Source organism: Oryctolagus cuniculus, chromosome X (genome assembly GCF_964237555.1).
Source record: "Oryctolagus cuniculus chromosome X, mOryCun1.1, whole genome shotgun sequence".
NCBI classification, from domain to species: domain Eukaryota; kingdom Metazoa; phylum Chordata; class Mammalia; order Lagomorpha; family Leporidae; genus Oryctolagus; species Oryctolagus cuniculus.
The window spans coordinates 10,681,760-10,702,150 of NC_091453.1; the positions used below are offsets into that span (position 1 = coordinate 10,681,760).

General features: G+C 41.2%; 1 protein-coding gene across 1 annotated transcript in view; it reads left to right on the forward strand.

Annotated features, from left to right (window-relative positions):
* Nucleotides 1–20,391, forward strand: part of PDK3 (pyruvate dehydrogenase kinase 3) — a gene marked incomplete in the record, with an annotated part of 102,542 nt that overhangs the window by 40,215 nt on the left and 41,936 nt on the right. The window contains 3 exon segments of the mRNA XM_070067217.1: nt 1,214–1,398; nt 2,669–2,758; nt 15,434–15,511. Coding sequence (XP_069923318.1) covers nt 1,214–1,398; nt 2,669–2,758; nt 15,434–15,511 — 353 coding nt within the window.

A 20,391-nucleotide genomic window follows, 5' to 3' on the forward strand; every position in this document is an offset into this window, starting at 1 on the left:
CCGTTGGTTCACCCTCCAATGGCCGCCGCGGCTGGTGCGCTGTGGCCAGCGCACCGCGCTGATCCGAAGCCAGGAGCCAGGTGCCTCTCCTGGTCTCCCATGCAGGTGCAGGGCCCAAGGACCTGGGCCATCCTCCACTGCACTCCCGGGCCATAGCAGAAAGCTGGCCTGGAAGAGGGGCAACCGGGACAGAATCCGGCGCCCCGACCGGGACTAGAACCCGGTGTGCCGGCGCTGCAAGGTGGAGCATTAGCCTATTGAGCCACGGCGCTGGCCCTTTTTGTTCTTAGTTACCATTCTTAATATGTTTTCCCCTTGTGTGTCTTTTATTAAAACGATTTTTTATTTGAAAGGCAGAATGACATAGAGAGAGGGAAAGACAGAGTTGAAAGATCTTCCATCTGGTAGTTCACTCCCAAAATATCCACAACAGCCAGGGTTGGAATAGGCTGAAGCCAGGAGCTAGGAGGTGCATCTAAGTCTCTCATGTGTGTGGTAAGGACTCAAGTGCTTAGGCCATCATTCACTGCCTTCCCAGGCACATTAACAGGAAACTGCATCAGCAGCTGAGTAGCTGGGAATGGAACTGGCACTCCAATATAGGATGTGGGCATCCAAGTGGCAGCTTAATCTGTTGTGTCACGACACCTGTCCACTTGTGTGTCTTTATACTAATATGCCAGGATAGTTGAATAAATTAGTTGTCCTGTTTATATTTTATTGCTATATTTTACTGCACTGAGACATTTATTGGAAAATTTTACTCTTAAAAAATGTGACATTAGTTTTTTATTTATGGAAGCTCTGGATTTGAGGCTCCATTAAATCCTTGAAGATTTGGGGAGGATTGTCCCCATGTTATCAGGAGAAATCTTGATCTGTTCTGTAACTTTTTATTCCAGCAACATTTATAGAACCTGTACTACTTACCCAAAAACTCAGTGGATGCCTAAAAAGGTATTTGAACAGGTTTTTCTTTATTAAGACCTTTTGATTTTTTGCATTTGTGAAAGAAGACTTTCTGTAGAAATTAAGTTTCAAGCAAAATCTGGAGTAGTGCTTGAGTTTCTTGTGAGTACTTCCTGTGGCATGTAATGGGAATGATGTCTCTACATATAAAACTCCCAGCTGACAGTCTGCGAACAGAGCTGGTAAATCTGCATCCAACCTTGACATACGGGGACTGACCATGCTTTGTTTCCCTCCCTCATAGCTTTCTGCAAGTTCTGATTAAAGTCAGAAACAGGCACAATGATGTGGTTCCTACCATGGCACAAGGAGTGATTGAATACAAGGAGAAGTTTGGGTTTGATCCCTTCATTAGCAGTAACATCCAATATTTTCTGGATCGCTTTTATACCAATCGCATCTCTTTCCGCATGCTTATCAACCAGCACAGTAAGTTGGGTTTTATTGGTCCTGTTTTGGAAAGGTAACCAGAATGATTTCTCCTAAACGTTTTCCTGTTCCTTCACTTTCAGTGTACTGAGCTGTATTTTTGCCTGTAGAGATTTTATTTCTAGTTCAGTTTTTCTTAAGTGAATCCCATCTATTAAAAGATTTTAATTAGTATTGTTGATTAAAAGGGATCCTTGAAAGACTAATTCATCACTGTGCTGAGTCCAAAGACAGGCAGAGCGTCTTTATTTTACTCATTCAATTTATTGAGATAAGTGAATGTTATACAGCTATTAAGTGTGAGTTTATTTTAAATGCATATCTTTTAGAAACAGAAATGTGTGACAATTTATAGGAAAAAAACTTAAATGCTATCCAACATAAATACTAACCAGCCAGACTACTTACATAACTAAAATTTCTTTCTGATCTAAATATGTGTGTATACATTTATATGTATGTTTTTAAATCATTAATTAGGCCTATACATCACTGTTTTTCTTCACTTCAGTTAATTATGACTTTATTGGCCTAATGCCCATGTTTATCGTTTTTCATAATTAAAATCTCCCCTATTTTATTTAGGTACTTTCCTTTTGTGGAGTCTGAATTATTCTCAATTTTTCCTTCATTTAAAAATAAGTACACATACAAACATTTGCGTTGAGATTGCTTTTTTGTTTGGAGCTTCTTGTGGCTTTTATTCAGAAATAAAATTTTGCAAATCTTAAGAATTGTGAAATTATCTGAATGTACTTTTAAAAACACTTGCACAAATAATGTTTGTGTACGTGACATCGAAAAACAGTCTCCATGATGGAGGGATTTGAAATGCTGCCAGTGAAGAAGCTTTGCAGGTCTATCCAGACAGTGCAGATTGTCTTCTAAAGACTTAGTCAAGGTTGGAATCAGTGTCCAGAGTAGTGGTGAGAAGGAGGCTAAACTTGGCTAAGGGTGAAAGTCCGTTTCTTCATCCAGGTCCCATTGGGTAGGGGAGAAAGGGTTGGACACCTGGCACGTATCAGTGCTTTAAGAGCTGCTGATTGGAACTCACAGGTCTTAAAACGCACCCTTTCTCCTTCATTGGCTGATAGAGTTGCTCACCCATTGCTTGTTGCGTTATAGTGCTCTAAGTCACTGTGGATGCTAAAATGATTCTCAAAAATAAGAGATCCTCTTAAAACGTATAAAGCTCTGTATTTCTCTGCTGGACCATCGTAGCCTGCCATGTTTCAATCCTCTCCCCCTCCTCCCTTTTGTGTTTGTTTAGCACTTCTGTTTGGTGGTGACACTAATCCTGCTCATCCTAAACACATAGGAAGTATTGATCCCACCTGTAATGTGGCTGATGTGGTGAAAGGTAAGCAGTGTAATGTTATTGATTGCACTTGCAGTTCGAATGGGATTGTGGCTTATTTGAGGCAGTTTGGCTATGGGTTATGTTGCTATAATGTCTGCTGCGTCATCAGGCCACTGTGGCCCCAAGCCACTTGATCCGAATATGGAAAGTTTTTCCTGGGTGGTTCAGGAAAAGATGCATAATTCATAATGTTCAAAATATGAGTTTCTACTTGCAAGTCTTTCTCAAACAGTAAATATTAATGTAAAATTATAAATTCTCATTGCTACCATTATTAGAAAATTTCAGAGAATGCAAATCCTTCCTATAAAATGAGACTGAATTTACATGTTTGTAAAATTTAAACATCTTCCTCTCGTGCACCCCTGGTTTTAGAATCTCTGTGGCACACAGGCTTCGTGGGTCTGTTGGACATTCAGCTACACTCTATGCCAGTAGCCTCAGGGTAGACCTGAGCCCTATGGTCATAAGTCCTTGGTACCCAGGCACTTTGAATTTAAGTAGCAGTTTCCTCATCATTCATGTAAGATAAACAGTGTCTCCAGAAAGCCTGCCTGGTTGTGAGTGATCCTCCAGGTCCCTGCACCTCTAAGGTTTCTTCAGTGTTATGGTACCATGTGCAGCCTCAGCTCTCCGGACTGGGTCTCCTATGAGGGCCCTCACCTTCCTTTCTGCACTCCCAAGTATTCATGACTGCGTTCCCCGGTCTTTACCAGGCATCGTTGCTGCTGAGGGAAACCTGGGCAATTTGTTTATGCTGCCATTCCTAAGCCCAGGAAGACTTTAGGTCTTGGCTCAGCCTGTGATTGGTGAGCTGCTCTGGCTACTGTTCAGTTAGAAAATGGTTACTCAAAGCTAGTGCTGTGGTGTAAAACGTTAAGCCTCCCTGTGCAATGTTGGCATCCCGTATAGGTGTCCTTTAAGTCCCAGTGCTCCACTTCCAATCCAGCTCCCTGCTCATATGCTTGGAAAAGCAGCAGAAAATGGCCCAGGTCCTTGGGCCTGTGCCACCCACGTGGGAGACCTGGAAAAAGCTCCTGGCTCCTGACTTTGGCCTGGGCCAGCCCCGTCCATTGCAGCCACTTGGGGAGTGAACCAGCAGGTGGAAGATCTCTCTCTCTGCCTCCCTTCCTTCTCTGTATATCTACCTTTGAAATCAATAAATAAATATTAAAAAAAGAAAATGGTTAGTCACATTATTTCAGCTATAAGGTGAATAGACCCAGACTCAACCCCTTAAGAATCCCGTAGTTGCTCTCTCCCATGATAACCTTGTGATTGATCGTAACACCTGCAGGCTTCCATGGGGCAAGGGAGAAAGGATCATTCTTACCATAGCTTGTATTTTCCTTAGGCCTTAGCCCAGTGCCTGTTATGCATCAAAAAACATAATTCAGACAGTTGACTACCCCTTCGATAAAAAGGCACAAAATCAGAAAGTAAAAATATAGTATAAAACATAGCATTTGTGCCTTTTTTCTTGAACTGTAATCAATTTGTGGTCAGGGTATGTGTCTTAACTTGGTTTTGTAGCTCATGTAGAACATATTATAGTGCCTATGGAGATGATTAGTAAATATTCCTCGGTTTGATAAAATTTTAAGCCTCTTGATAATTTACTTTTTAAAAAAGCTTTATTGAGATATATAGTTCTCATATCTTAAAATGCATCCATGTTGAGTTTCACAGACTTCTGAAACTATCACCACAAGCTAGTTTTGAAATATTTTCATCACTTCAAAGAGAAACTCTAAGCCCTTTGGCAGTCACTCCCTGTGACCCTTCTTCCTGCTCTAGGTAACCATTGATCTACTTTCTGTCCATATAGATTTCCCTGCTCTGAACATTTCATATAAACAAAATCATATGATAGGTGATCTTTAATGGCTGACTTCTTTCACTTAATATAACGTTTCAAGAGTCATCTATCTTGAAGAATCCATCATACTACCATCCTTTTTATGGCTCGGACATACTCCATGGTATTGATATATCACATTTATCATTTTATCAGCTGATGGGGAATTGGGTTAGCTGGGTGACCTTGGACATGTTAGATGACCTCTGTGAGTCTGAGCTTCTTCTTCTGTAAAATGATACTATTGGTAATTCACTTGTGTATTGGGGCGAATTGAGTTACATGCGTAGAGCCCCTAACACAGTTAAGGCTGTACATAGGTTTATTAGCAGTAGTTCTTGGGCATTGGACAAGTCATTTGGCTTCTCATTTATCCCATTAGTAGTAAAGGTTGGAGCCTTTACGTTTATTTATGTGATAAATTATAAAATATTTTAAAGCCACTTTGGGCTTTCATAAGAAAATTAAAAATTTGAACACTGGTATTTCACATTAAGGAAATATTACTTATGTTTTAGGTGTGATATTGGTATTGTGGTTGCTTTCCAAAAGGAATCCTGGCTTTGAGAGAGGTATTTTCAAGTATTAACATATGGTATGAAATAATGTGGGATTTGCTTCAAAATTACACAGCGGGAAAGGAGTGAAAAATATTGGGCTTATGTTGAAAATGGCTGAGGCTATTGATGGGTGCTTGGTAATTCATTATACTCTGTACTTCAGTATCTGTGTGAAATTCATGATAAAGTTTTAAAAATATCCTTTTTACTACCTTGTTATTCTTCACAGATAAGGTCTTTTACTAATTTTTAGGGAGCTTTTACTCAAGAACCAGTACAACAAGGAGTTATATGAAACTGTTACCAGTTCCACAGAGCAGAGAGCAATCAGATTCAAAGGCACTGTAAGAGAGTTCAAGGTGGTATCTGCAGACTTGAGCCAAGGCTGCGAGAACCTTATTGTTTTACAGCACTTACTGCCAATGTTGTATTTAGTGCATATTATCTGGTTTTACATTTGTACTGAGGTTAATCTCTCTAACTGGGGTATAAATTTCTAAAGGTCTGAGATTGTCCTTAGACACACACACTTTTGCATCGTTTCTCTTAGGGACAGAAGTTGCATAACAAAAACTAGTTGAAGATGTATGTAGTTCATTTTGAAGAAAAACCTAGATGTTCGTGTCTACCCTCTACCTCATAGCCTCCTGTTTTCTTTGTCTTTTTTATTCACAATTTTAACCTTGATCCCAGATTCCTTCCCTTCTCCCCCTTCTTCTTGTATTCACAGCTGTATCTTCACTCTTTGTCCTGCCCTTTTTTACTTTGTAGCCAGTAATGTTCATAAGCTTGCTACATCTTCTGGTGAACTCATTCCCACCACTTGATCCATGTAACTGAAGCTTCGTGGCCAATCCCTCATGACAGTCACTCTCCAGCCCCCCCGGGACTCAGAATTTCACTTTCCCCAGTGTGCACAAGCTTGAGCACACACAAATACACACACACCTCCTACCCCGCAGTCATGGGGTAAAGAGGAAAGACTGGCATGTACCCTGCTTCCCACTGCGTCTTTCAAATCATGTGTTTTTTTTGGCTCAACAGCCTTGAGGACAAAATAGCGGCAGGTGGTTTCAGACTGTGAAAGTGTGTGCATGCCGTAAAGCAACATCCATGTAATCAACTTTGCTGACACCTGCTTCCCTTTGTCAGTCATGTGTACTGATACGCACAGCACACAAAGTCCTCTTGGTTTGTATATGTTTTCTAGAACGCTTTTGCACTTCCGTTTCTACCCGGCAAGTCCTATGCTTACTGGGGGGTCACTTAATTGTACCCGAACTGATCGTATAAGTTATACTACCTGTTGTGACTGCATATTCTATTTTAATATTATATAAACTGAAGAAATAGTGCTACAGAAAGAGGCTTATTACCATTAAAACCGAGTTGAATGCTTTGTAAAGACAATAAGAGGAAATCTTTTTAAAATGTAATGAAATTACTGTGAGTAAGGAATTCATTGGATTATGGGCAGCGCGGAGTGAGATTCTGAGAAGGAACCTGTATTCGGGTTGCTTCACAAGTCTCTCTACATTTAGTACACTTTAAAGACGCAGGATTGGAATTCAGAGATGTATGTGGTGTCCTCTTCGTAAGAAAGATGACTGCAAATCAATCCATATTCAGAGAAAAGGATGTGGACTTATATGACAGGATTGGCAGAGGAAAACATTGTATTTTCAAATGTGCATTTTAAGTTTACGGTTATGGTAGTAATCACATTTTATGGTTTCCTACCTTATCCCACATTTTTGTTAGTCATCCAATTTCTGTTCCTAATTGGGATGGTTAAGAGGACTAATATTGGGGCCAGCACTGTGGCGTAGCAGGTAAAGCTGTCACCTGCTGTGCCGGCATCCCATGTGGGTGCCAGTTTGAGTCCCAGCTGCTCCACTTTCCATCCTGCTTTCTGCTATAGCCTGGGAAAGCAATAGAAGATGGCCAAAGTCCTTGGGCCTCTGCACCCGTGTGGGAGACCCGGAAGACACTCCTGGCTCCTGGCTCCTGGCTCCTGGCTCCTGGCTCCACATAAGCGCAGCTCTGGCCATTGCAGCCAACTGGGGAGTGAACCAGTGGTTGGAAGATCTCTCTCTCTCTCTCTCTCTCTGCCTCTCCTTCTTTCTCTGTGTAACTCTGACTTTCAAGTAAATAAATAAATCTTAAAAAAGAGGAGTAATATCATATTACCACAACAATAGAAGTGCTCATTGAATAAAATTTAGCAAGTGTGGAGAAAGAAGAAGTAAAATTTGCCTGTTTTCATAACCCCCTGAGAACCTGACTTTTTTCTTTTTTTTTAACATTTCTCTTTTTTATATTTTACTTATTTATTTGAGAAGCAGAGTTAGAGACAGAGAGAGGGAGAGACAGAAAGGTCTTCCATCTGCTGGTTCACTCCCCAAATGGCTGCAGCAGCCTGAACTGTGCCGGTCCAAAGCCAGGAGCCAAGAGCTTCTTCCAGGTCTCCCATGCAGATGCAGAGGCCCAAGGACTTGGGCCATCTTCCACTACTTTCCCAGGCCATAGCGGAGAGCTGGATTGGAAGAGGGGCATGCAGAACTTGAACCGGTGCCCATATGGGATTCGGCACCGCAGGCAGAGGCTTAGCCCACTACACTACAGTGATGGCCCCAAGAGAACATGGTTTTATACTTTGAACTCATACCAGATTTACAGATTGGCGTGTAACCGTATATACTGTGAGCAGTCTTGGCCTCTAGGAAATGCATGGTATTTGTTGCTTTCCCATCTTCAGCACTAATGGCCATCACATACAACGTCCCTGGATGAACGTAGTACCTGACAGTAGCAGCCTCTGTCCTGCTGTCTGTATCAGGGTTGTTGGCTTCCTTCCTGTGTCTGATCTGTGATACTCATAATCTGTATACTCACATGGGTTTTCCAGCCCAGTACATATAATCTTTATCCCTCAATGATGGGTTAGTTATTTTTCCTATCATGGTAAGATGGACTAGGCAATCTAGAAGGAAACTTGAAAGATCTCCTTTTTCCCTAAAGACTAAAGCAAATTTTTAGTCAGCTTTCTGTTTCATTTCCTTTGAATTCTACTTTTGATTTTATGAGTGTCAGAATACCTAAGCAGGAGTTCTTCTTAGCTCAGAGTAAGATAGAATAAATAATACAGACAGAATCAAAGGTCAGAAGGCCTGAACATTCTTCCGTATCTTCTGGCTGAAAAGCAGTGGAGTTTCCCTCTGTAGACACCCAAGGAGAAGTGATCAGAAAGTCTCAAGCGGCCTGGGCCTCACCAGGTCTTCTCCCCTGTACCCCAAGGGGTACATGTTGCCAAGGAGAGGAAGAAATCGATGCCAGCTTCCTTGTACTCTTAGTAGAGTCTTACTACTCGCTTCCTGTGTGTAGAGCGATTGGTGTTTTGCCCCTTTCCCTTCTCTCATGACCATCTGGGGTTTCTCAGTTAATCTTCTAACTCAGTGTCCCTCTATCTAAGATTTTTTTCCTTTCTTTTATTTTATGCAGCTTGATGTAGAGGGAGTATGGTTCCAGGTTTAATGACAGCTCCACTCATGTTTTTCCCAGCTGGGAAGATCCTGCATGGTGTAAGCATAGTCAAATGGGCAGCCCAAATGAGCCTGTGTGCACACATATGTGTTTTAACAGCCTTACTGAAACGTAAGTGGACCAGCACTATTCCCATACTTAGCTCTCTTGAGACAGACTACTTTGATGTAGAAGGGTAGGGACAATATTTTTATTTTGGGCTAGACAGTTGTATAAACGTCTAAGAGTGGGGGTGCATCCTGTACAACACTAACTGAATGCGCGGAACACTGAAGCATGCCTCCTTGCTGCTTGTTTAGCACATTAATGTCTACCTTTGCACATCTGGAAATTACAGACTCCAGGTAGTGAATGCTGGAGTTAGTGTTGTGAAGCAGCTCCTAGTGCCCTTTGGGTGGTGCCTTCCACTGTGACCCTTTTCCCTCCTTTATTTGTAAGAAACCAGGAAATAAAACGAAAACTCCTGTGGTAAGATCATTTTAAAGGCACAAACTTAAATACTTGGCACAAAAATCGGCCCTCACAGTGATGTTAACTTGTCTGGGTTGTTCCTGTGTGCTATTGCTGCTTAGCATGACAGCATACAAATGGTATCCTGAGAGACTGGCATTGTTCTGGCTCAGAAATAACATCTTACACTCTCTCCTTGGGCTCTTCACGTTGTAGATAACAGAGACCCACTCATGCTAGTTCAAGAAACAGATTTATTAGAAGAACTTAGTAAATCCCATGGTAACCCAAGAACAGGAAGCACCGTTCAGTGGGAGCTGTAGAAATTGGAGTTGGGATGGCGCTGGAGTTGCCAAGTCATGGCCTCTCCACCTTTCTCTGTGCCTTCTCTGTTTATCTGTATTTTTTTTTTTTGTCTTTGCACTGGCTGATGGCTGCAGCTTCTTTAGGCGGTGTCAGACATTGCAGGCTTTCCCAGATCATGCTGACTATCCGTGTGCCCTTTTGGCTCCTGCCTTACTTGAAGATTGAGAGTATCTTCAGCCTAAATTTCCAAAGATGAATTTTAGTTGGCTTTTTTTTTTTTTTTTTGCCACGACCACAGCTTGTAGGATTGCAGTCATCCTTGAAAGATGGACTTCCCTTACCTTAGTTGTTTGGCTGCAATCTCCCCATTCTGCTGTGGTTTGAAGGTTGCAGGGGGACCTACTGCTTAAAATCACCCTGGCGGCTCCGGCTTGGGATGGGTTTTGGTAGGAAGGATGGTGACAGACATGCCTTGTTAGACTCGCTTCATCAGTTAAAAGGATTTCCGAAAAGCATCATATCGGTTCCAGGAGCTCCTTCATAAGGTAGTGTGCGGCTTAGTGTGGTCTTCATGAGCTTCCGCCGTGGTGCACTGCAGCCAGGCCAAACAGGGCAGAAGTAGTAATGCGGCCCCTCAACCTCGTCTGCAGGTGCTTGCAAAGCATTGCAGTCAGGCTGGCTCTTTGAGCAAGTGCATTTGTGGATAAAGGGGCATATCATTGGTTTTGATGAGTATGTGAGCCTCCCATCAGGTGATGGCAGAAGGGAGTCATTCTGAAACCAAGTCAAGAAGACAGCTGGGTGCATCATGCTAACAGGAGATAATATTACCTGGCTCCAAAGTGTCTCCAACTAGAAATGATCAATGAAGCAAGAAGATGTTGAGAAGGAGTAGTTTCCTTTTTTAGATGTCTTTTCTTGGGCTTATGGTTCTGAAACATTAGTTCATGTTGTTCAGATTACCTTTATGTTGTTACCAGATGACAAGAGTTACTGTGGGATTATTTTTTATTAAAAAATAAAAATTGAGGGGCCGGCACTGTGGCACACTAGGTTAATCCTCCGCCTGTGCCGCCAGCATCCCATATGGGCTCTGGTTCTAGTCCCAGTTGCTCTTCTTCCAGTCTGGCTCTCTGCTATGGCCTGGGGTAGTGGTGGAGGATGGCCCAAGTGCTTGGGCCCCTGCACCCACGTGGGAGACCAGGAGAAGCACCTGGCTCCTGCTTTGGATCGGCATAGCTCCAGCCATTGTGGCCATTTGGGGAATGAACCAATGGAAGGAAGACCTTTCTCTTTGTCTCTCTCTCTCTCACTGTCTGTAACTGTACCTTTCAAATAAATAAATAAAAAATCTTTTTAAAAAATCAAAAAATTAAAGTGTGACTTTTGTAATGCTTTATGGTACTTAAATCCTACTGTGTTCTGGCAGTGGCTTCTTCTGTTGGAGCTTTTATGTTTTTCTGTGTTTTTTTTAGGGGAATGTTGGGCATTCTAGGCACCTTCATTTTAACTTTTTGGCTCCTTCGTTTTAACTTTTTCAGCACTCATGCAAAATTCATCCTAGTCCAGCCTCTTGTAAGATATTTGTAAACTAAATGAGTAATTGCCTATATCTGGGATAGAGGCTAATATCTGATAACAGAATTCTGTGGTGAATTTTGAATAATAAAAGTCTTAACAATAGGAAAAATAATAAAATGACCTCCATAATCTATTACCTTTTCCTGTGTGTTGTTCCTTAAAACTGATTCATGACTACTTTGGATCTGTTGGGCTGGTTGCTGTGTGAACCATTACTCTACTTTGTTTTTCTTTTTCATCTGTCTGCGATTTGGATATTTTAGCCAGAGGAAGTATTCCTGTGCCATACCCACAATTTTGTTTATTACTTTATGATCAACACCTTACCACCTTTGAAAACAGTTTATTAAAATAATGAATGTTGGGTCTGGTGCTGTGGCGCAGCAGGTTAATGCCCTGGCCTGAAGCACCGGCATCCCATATGGGCGCCGGTTCTAGTCCCCGCTGCTCCACTTCCAATGTGGCTCTCTGCTATGGCCTGGGAAAGCAGCAGAAGATGGCTCAAGTCCTTGGGCCCCTGCACCTGCATGGGAGGCCTGGAGGAAGCTCCTGGCTCCTGGCTTCAGATCGGCACAGCTCCAGCTGTTGCAGCCAATTGGGGAGTGAACTATCGGATGGAGGACCTCCCTCCCCCACCCCCTCTCTGCCTCTCCTCTCTCTGTGTAACTCTGACTTTCATGTAAAAAATAAATAAATCTTTAAAAAAAAATAATAAATGTTGGCCCAGTGTTGCAGTACAGCAGGTAAAACTGCCCCCATGATGCCAGCATCCTATTGGGGTGCCACTTTGTGTCCTAGCTGCTTCACTTCTGATCCAGCTCCCTGATAATGACCTGGGAATAGCAACAGAAGATGGTCTAGGTGTTTCGGCCCCTGACACCCACGTGGGAGACCTGGAAAAAGCCCCTGGCTCCTGGCTCCAGATCGGCACAGGTCCGACCATTGCGGCCGATTGGGGAGTGAACCATCGGATGGAAGACCTCTCTCTCTCTACCCCTCCTCTCTCTGTGTAACTCTGACTTTCAAATAAATAAATAAATCTTTTTTAAAAAAAGTAGAACTTGAATTTTCTTCTAAAGATAAAGGAATTTTACAAACCAGCAATTGAATTTTGGTTGTTATGATAGTGATTTTCGTAAGCTTTTCATTTAAAAAAATTTTAAAGGTTTATTTATTTATTTGAAAGGTAGAACAACAGAGAGAAAGGGAGAGACAGAGAAAGAGGGATCTTACATCTGATGGTTCCCTCCTCAACGTCTAGGAACCTGGGACTCCATCTGGGTCTCCCATGTGGTGGCTGGGGTCCATGTTCTTGGGCCATCTTCGGCCGCTTTCCCAGGCACATTAGCAGGGAACAGGATTGGAAGTGGAGCAACTGGGACTCGAACCCACACTCACATGGGATGCCAGTGTCACAGCAGCATAACCTACTGTGCCACAACACCAGTCCCAGGCTTTTCATTTTTATATTAAATTATTCTACTTAAACATAAGTGTCCTGTTTTGTGTATATATGTGCTATGTCCAAAGCATATTGTGATGTGCAGTGGGAATTTATAAAGATGTATATCAATATACATTTTGTCAGTGATGGCTCCAAAATGCTTTTGGCTGACTGGTACGTTGTGATGTCCTGAGTTTTTCAAGGATAATCATGAACTTCTTAATTATAGCCTTGACATACTATAAATTATGATGCTTTAAAAATTCATATTCATATGTATTTTTAGGAGCCATTCTGTGTCTTTGAGTTTTCATTGGCTGTTTCTATCTGGACTCGCTGTCTTCCACGTGTTTGATTTGTGTAGCACTGGTTCTTAACAGTGACATCACAGTCATGCTACTACTGGGCAAGCTAATACCATGAAGAATTAGCACATTGGGTGGATTTAGGTTCTCTTTTATAGTGAATGGAAGATAAGTGTTTAAAAATCTTTATGATATACCTGCAGGAATTGTTTTGTGGAGATGTATTGGCTTTGTATATAGGTAATGAAGCATCATTTATAGATTTTCAGTATTTGTGAACTTGGAAGTCCATGGTCGGCTTTGTGCTATTGCGTCACTAGGTGGAGATGTAGCATTGTTTGGTGGTGTAGCCAAAGCGAAAGGAATGAGTCTTGATTTCTTTTTTCAAAGGTACTTTCCAGATATTCGATGATGTTTATTATATCCAAAAAAAATTGTCAACTAAGTATAATCTTTAATTTTAACTCTCTTTTTTCAGGGTTGAAATTCAGTCTTACTTTAATGTCTGCTTTCACATTGATCAACTCAACATTTTTTTTTCTCCTCTTACTGCTGTTTCTTCTTTGCTATTCCTCAGTATTTCATCTTGTCAGAGTTATTCTAAGGTGCCTATTTTTGGTTCTTTGTAGTGTTTAAATTCTAAAAATATAATAAAATCAGAATTTTTACTCTGAGGTCAAATATATAAAATTATAATCTGGCAGCAGTATGAGATAAGTGAGTCAAAACTCATAGTCTAAACAGTGTCCTGATCCTATCTTTGTATTACTTTAGGTTAATAATGTCATATTTTTAACATATTCAATTCTGGAGAGCTTATTATTTCCCCCTTTCTTTGTTCCTTTTGTTCTTTTTCTGTCCTCTTTAATCTTAACAAGATCTGTTCTATGCGCAGTATCGATATGGGAAATATTAAAAAAAATACAAGCCTGTCTCCAAAGAGCTGATACCCAGTGGAGAATGTTGCAAATGTGTCCATGAATCATTTTAACATAACCTGGGTCTCTGTTCTTTAGAGAGTATAAAGGTAAAACTTAAAAAAAATTCTTGTTTTTAGAAACAGTCTTACAGTTCCTTAAGTGTTTAAATGTAGCCTTACTGTGATGTGATCCAGCAGTTTTCCACTGCAAGATATATATCCAAGAGAAATGAAAGCATATGTTCACCCAAAAAGTTGGACATGAATGTTCACAGCAGCATTATTCCTAATAGCCAAACAGTGGAAGCATTCCAGGTATCTTATCAAGTGATGAAAGGATAAAGAAAAGTTGGTATATTTGTACAGTGGAATATTATACAGCAACAGAAAGGAGCCAAATACTGATCCGTGCTATTTTATATATATATATATATATCTCTCTATCTGTCTATCGATCTATCTATCTGACTGTTGAAAACATTGTTAAGTGAATGAAGCCAGTCACAATAGACTATATATTATATGATTTCATTTATATGACATGTCCAGAATAGCAAATCTGTAGAGACCAGGAAGACCTGTGGTTGCCTAGGGCTGGGTAGAGGGGAGTGACTGCTAATCAGTGTGAGCTTCTTTTCATAGTGATGAAAATGTTGTTAACTTAATGGTGGTGAGGGTTGCACAACTTGGCAAATGTACTGAAAGCCACTGAGTTGTGTGTGCAGTCCAAATTGGTGAATTGTATGGTATAAGAATTACATCTTAATAAAGTTTTTAAAGTACATTATAAAAAAGTTTAAGATGTCAGACCTAGTAATATTCATTAACCATCATCTGTACAGGTGCTATACCGAGTTCTGTGCAAATTACCACACAAGTGGAAGACACAGATCCTGACCTCAGATTATTTACAGGTCAGGGGAAAAGGCGCACATGCAATGTGTCGTGGTGTATCTTTGTTTTCTGACTCTGTTGCCTGTCTTTTGAACCTCCTGCATTCCCTCTTCCAGCTTTTTCTGTCATGTACCTCAGAATCGCCAATTGTTCGTTTCATAACCTAACTTTTAAGAAAACTTGGAAATGAATTATACCCTTTCTCCTTTCGAAAGAGAACTGTTGTTCCTCCGTCTTTGATAGTGTCAGCCCCAACCTGTACCTTTAACTTTAGAGGATGTTTTAAAGCAGCAGTGGTGTTACTAATAACTGAAATTTCACGACTCACAGAAACCATTCATTCAGCAAATTCTTACTGATGTTTCATTTACAAATAGCGCCATCAAACCATAAGGCTGCTAGCATTGTTTAGAAAAATTACAACAAATAGGTTTTTGCTACAAGTTTATTAGGTTGCATGGCATTCAGAAGCATAGTCTTGAATTCATAGACTTACATGAAAAATAACTTGTAGGGATATTTAAACAATTGTGTGCTTGGTATGGGGCTAGCTAGCTGTATTGTCCATCTATTCTAATATTTTGACATGGTTGTGGTCATTAAGACTTTAAGGAAATAGAAATTTACTTTAGTTACATTAATTCTATTAAAGCCAAAAAGACTATTTTTTAGGAGATGCAGTCAATGAATTCTAAGCCCACTAATTTAGAGAGTTTGTTTAATACGTGTGTGTGTGTGTGTGTGTGTGCGCACATATATATGTACTTATGCCTATATTATTAGTGCAGCAGCTTAACCTTCTGTTTTCTTTGCAGATGCATATGAGACAGCCAAGATGCTGTGTGAACAATATTACTTGGTAGCTCCAGAGCTGGAAGTTGAAGAATTCAATGGTAAAAGAAAAATAATTTTAACTCTAAATTCCAAGAAGCTAACCAAAAAACTGATTATACCTGAGTTTTATTTCACTGATATCATAGATCTATGCTGCCTTTTCATCTTTTATCTCTTGAGAAACTTTGTGCAAACCTTTGATCAAACAGGTATATTGTTGTAAAGAGATGTTGCATGAAAATTGGAATGTATTAGACCTCAACATTCTTGGAACAGAAGTAATCAAGGTAAAAAATGTACAAGGGAGGCAGGTTTTGAGGTACAAGGGGTTAGGCTTCTGCTTGGAACACCTGCATCCCATATTAGAGTGCCAGTTTGAGTCTCAGCCACTCTACTACTTGTTTTGTTTTTTTTTTAAAGAATTATTTATTTATTTATTTGAAGGCAGAGTTACAGAGAGGCAGAGAGAGGTCTTCCATCCACTGGTTCACTTCCTAGAGGCGCACCAATCTGAAGCCAGGAACCAGGAGCTTATTCCAGGTCTCCCACGCAGGCGCAGGGGCCCTTGGGCCATCTTCTACTGCTTTCCCAGGCCATAGCAGAGAGCTGGATGGGAAGTGGAACAGCCGGGACTCAAACTGGCACCCACATGGGATGTTGCAGCTTTACCTGCTACTCCACAGCACCAGCCCCTCAGCTACTCTACTTCTGATTCAGCTTCTTATTAATGCACCTGGGAAGGCAGCAGATGACGGCCCAAGTACCTGGGTCACTGAGACCCACAAGGGAGAGACCTGCATGGAACTCTGGACTCCTGACTTCAGCCTGGCCCAGCCCTGGCTGTTGTGAGGATTTAGGGAGTGAACCAGTGGATGCAAGATCTCTCTCTCTCTCTCTCTTTATCTCTTCCCCCATCTCTCATCACTCTGTATTTCACATAAATAAATAAAATAAATGTTGTCAAAAATACACAAAGATATAAATAGAGTTCTCAAAATAACAAAAGCAAGCAGTCAGTAAAAATGAAAGGAATGCAAACACAATCAAAGAGAAATGCCATTTTTCTCATTCAAGATGACAGCAAGTACAATATCTTAATACTTTGTGCTCAGAAAAATACTCTTACCAGCACATGTATTTCATTTATATGTTTAAATTGGTATAGCCTTTCTTAGAAATGCTAACAATGTCCTTTCTCCTTGGCCAAGTAAATTAAATTAATCATAGTCATGCTCTTTGGTTCAGTAAATTAAACTTTAGAAAAATTATAAGAAAATAGAGATGTGCACAGATTATGTACAACACAAATGATAATAGTTTTCTTACAGAGAAAATCTAGTAAGAAAAAAACCATTTTCCATAATAGAGGATTTTTTTAAATGAATTGTGGTATACTCATAAGATAGAATACTACACAACTATTGAGAATAATGCTTTACAAAAATAATGTATGGAAAACATTGGATTTTGTAAGAGATTTAATTTCTTTATTTGAAAGGCAAAGTGTCAGAGAAAGAAGGAGACAGAGAGATCTTCCATCCACTGGTTCACTCACCAGATAGCCACAAGGGTCGAGGCTGGGCCAGGCCAAAGCCAGGAGCCTGAAACTCCATCCTGGTCTCCTATGTGGATGTGTTGGCAGAGGTCCAATAACTTGGGCCACTTTTGCTTTCCCAGGAGTATTAACAGGGATCTGGATTGGAAGCTGAGCAGCCAGGACTTGAACTGGCGCCTGATACATGACATTGGCATTGGAGGTGGTGACTTAACCCATGACTCCACAATGCTGGCCAAAAAGTTGGAATTTTTAAAAAAGATTTATTTATTTATGTATTTATTTGAAAGGCAAAATCAGAGATTGAGAGAGAGGCAGAGAGGTAGAGAGAAATATTACATCCGCTGTTTCACTCCCCAAATGGTTTCAATAGTCGGTGCTGGAGTGATTCAAAGCCACGATCTTTTTCTGGGTCTTCCACGTGAGTGCAGGGACCCAAGTACTTGCGTCATATTTTTTAAAAAATTATTTATTTATTTTATTTGAAAGTCAGAGTTAAACCCAGAGAAAAGGAGACACACACAGAGAGAGAAAGGTCTTCCTTCCACAATTGGCCACAACGCCCAGAGTTGTGCTGATCTGAAGCCAGGAGCTTCCTCTGGGTCTTCCCATGTGGGTGCAGGGGCCCAAGGACTTGGGCCATCTTCTACTGCTTTCCCAGGCCACAGCAGGAGCTGGATCAGAAGTGGAGCAGCTGAGACTCAAACTGGCACCCATATGGGATGCCGGCACTGCAGGCAACGGCTTTACCTGATGTGCCACAACGCTGGCCCTGGTTTATCTTCAGCTGCTGTTCCAGGCACATAGGCAGGGAGCTGGATCAGAAGTGGAATAGCTGGGACTTGAACTGGCACCTATATGGGATGGCAGTGCTACAGGCGGTGGCTTTCCCCACTATGCCACAGCACTGGTCCCCAAAGTTGAATTTTTTTAAGCACAGGATATACAAGTTTGTGATCTTACAACTTTATTGGGAAATATTTAGAAAGATTTCATACTACCAAAATACAAACAACAGCTCGCTGTATAGTAGAGTTATAGTTGATTTTTGTATTTATCATATGGTTCTGTATTTACTTTTTGTTACTTTTGTATTTTATTTGTAAATTACAAAGGAAACATGTACATTGTAAAAACACAAATACAGAAATGTGAGTAAAAAGTGAAAATCCTTGCCACTCTCTCAGTCCCATATAAAGCTTTATTTTTTACATAAATGGGATTGAAACTATACATGTCTTGTAACTTGGTTTTTATACTGCAGCCTGAAGATCTTTAAATATATTAATGTTGCTCAGAGATTACCCCTAGTGTAGATAACCATGATTTAACCATTTCCCTGTGGGCTTACACATAGGATTTCTAATTTTCCCATGTTGTGTATCATGACCAATGAAAGTGTGTGTGTGTGTATGTAGAATGGGAAAAGTTGTGAATATGTGGGAGCATTTCTTTTTGTTTATTTATTTATTTGAGAGGCAGAGTTAATCACACACACACAGGAGAGACAGAGAGCTTCCATCTTCTGGTTTATTCCTTAAATGGCTACAACCGCTGGGGCTGGGCCAGGCTGAAGCCAGGAGCCAGGAGCTTCTTCTAGATCTCCCATGTGGGTACAGGTGCCCAAGCACTTGGGGAATCTTCTGTTGCTTTCCCAGGTACATCAACAGGGAGCTGGATCGGAAGTGGAGTAGCCAGGACTTGAATTGACACCCATATGGGATGCTGGCATTGTGGACAATGGCTTAACCCATTATGCTACAACACTGGCCATCTCCCCTTTTTTATTTAGGAAATATTTCTATAGGTTAGATCTCTAAATGAACAATGACTGACTCTTGTTTTTTAAAAATTTATTTAGTTTAAAGACATAGAGAGAGGCAGACACAGAGATATCTTCTATCTACTGATTCACTGTCCAAAGCTTGCAACAGCTGGTGCTGGGCCAAGCTGAAGCCAGAAGCCTGGAATTTAATCCGGGTCTCCCACAAAGGTGCCAGGGACACAAGCAGTTGGGCAGTCACTTGATACCTCCCAGAGTGCACATTAGCAAGAAGCTGGATCAGAAGTGGAGACAATACTCGAGACCAGGGACTCCTATACAGGATGAGAGCACCCCAAGCAGTGTCTTAACTGCTGTGCCAAATGTCTACCCCAGTTACTGAGTCTTAAGTTGTGGGCATTTACAATCAAAGTTAAAAACCAAATTTCCTCTCAAAAAAATACCAAAAGTTTTTTCTCTTATAATGAGAGCAAAAAGGTAGCCTTCACATTTCTACTAGGCGGTCTGATCCGCAAGCCGCTTTCAGAGTCTGGTTGTTTCCCTGAGAAGAGTTGTGTTCCCATCTGGCATAAATACACAACCAGAACTCAGTGGACTTGGCTTGAATATTCCACTTTAGAAACATCTTAATCTTAATCTTAATCTTAATCTTCTTCCTACTGGCCGTGCAGGACCTGACCTAACCATCCAGATGTGTGTCTCAAACAAGCCTCTTCTTGCTGTCCCAGGCCAGTTGTGTCAGCACATTCCTTCCCAGCAAGGCACCCAATATGACAGAAGCTTTGCAGCTATTTTTGGTGGTATCTCATGAGTGCTCTAAGCCCCCTTTTTGTCACATTTATAAAAAAGATTTTTATTTATTTATTTGAAAGGTCAAGTTACAGAGTGAGAGAGAAATATCTGCTATCTGCTAGTTCACTCCTGAAATGGCACAATGGCCAGGGCTTGACCAGGCCAAAGCCAGGAGCCAGGAGTTCATCCAACTCTCCCATATGTCTGACCAGGGCTCAGGCACTTAGACCATATTCTGCTCCTTTTCTCATGCCCTTAGCAGTGAGCTGGATCAGAAGTGAAGCAGCCTGGACTTGAACCAGTGTCCATATGGGATCACAGGTGGCAGGTTCACCCACAATGCCGGGCCTTATGTCACATTTTGAAGTTCCCTTTCCCATCACTGAGATAAGTGATGGTAGTTATAGATTCCTGTTGCTTTGGGGAATGTAGTTATGAGTTCTGTTGTTATTCCTCGAACTTCAAAGCCCTTTGTCCGAACGATGAAGGGAGTGCTTTAGTTCTCAGAAGTGCCATATTAGAGCCATAGGCTGGATGCTGATCCTGAACATCTTACTTAGATTCTTTTGCTTTAGAATGAGACAGCATGTGTGTCCCACAGTGACAGCTGATTCCAGGTTAGTGTAGGGAGGAGTCAGATCCAGATGCATGTAGATCCAGAGCTTGTCTGATGGAGGACAGCATCCCCATGCAGGATGCTTTCAGACCACTGAGTGCCTTTCATAACAGGGTGCTGCCACATGCTGCTCTGCCTTCAGCAAGGTCACAGTTAACCCCAAACGACAATTTGTTGCTACCTGAAGACCTAG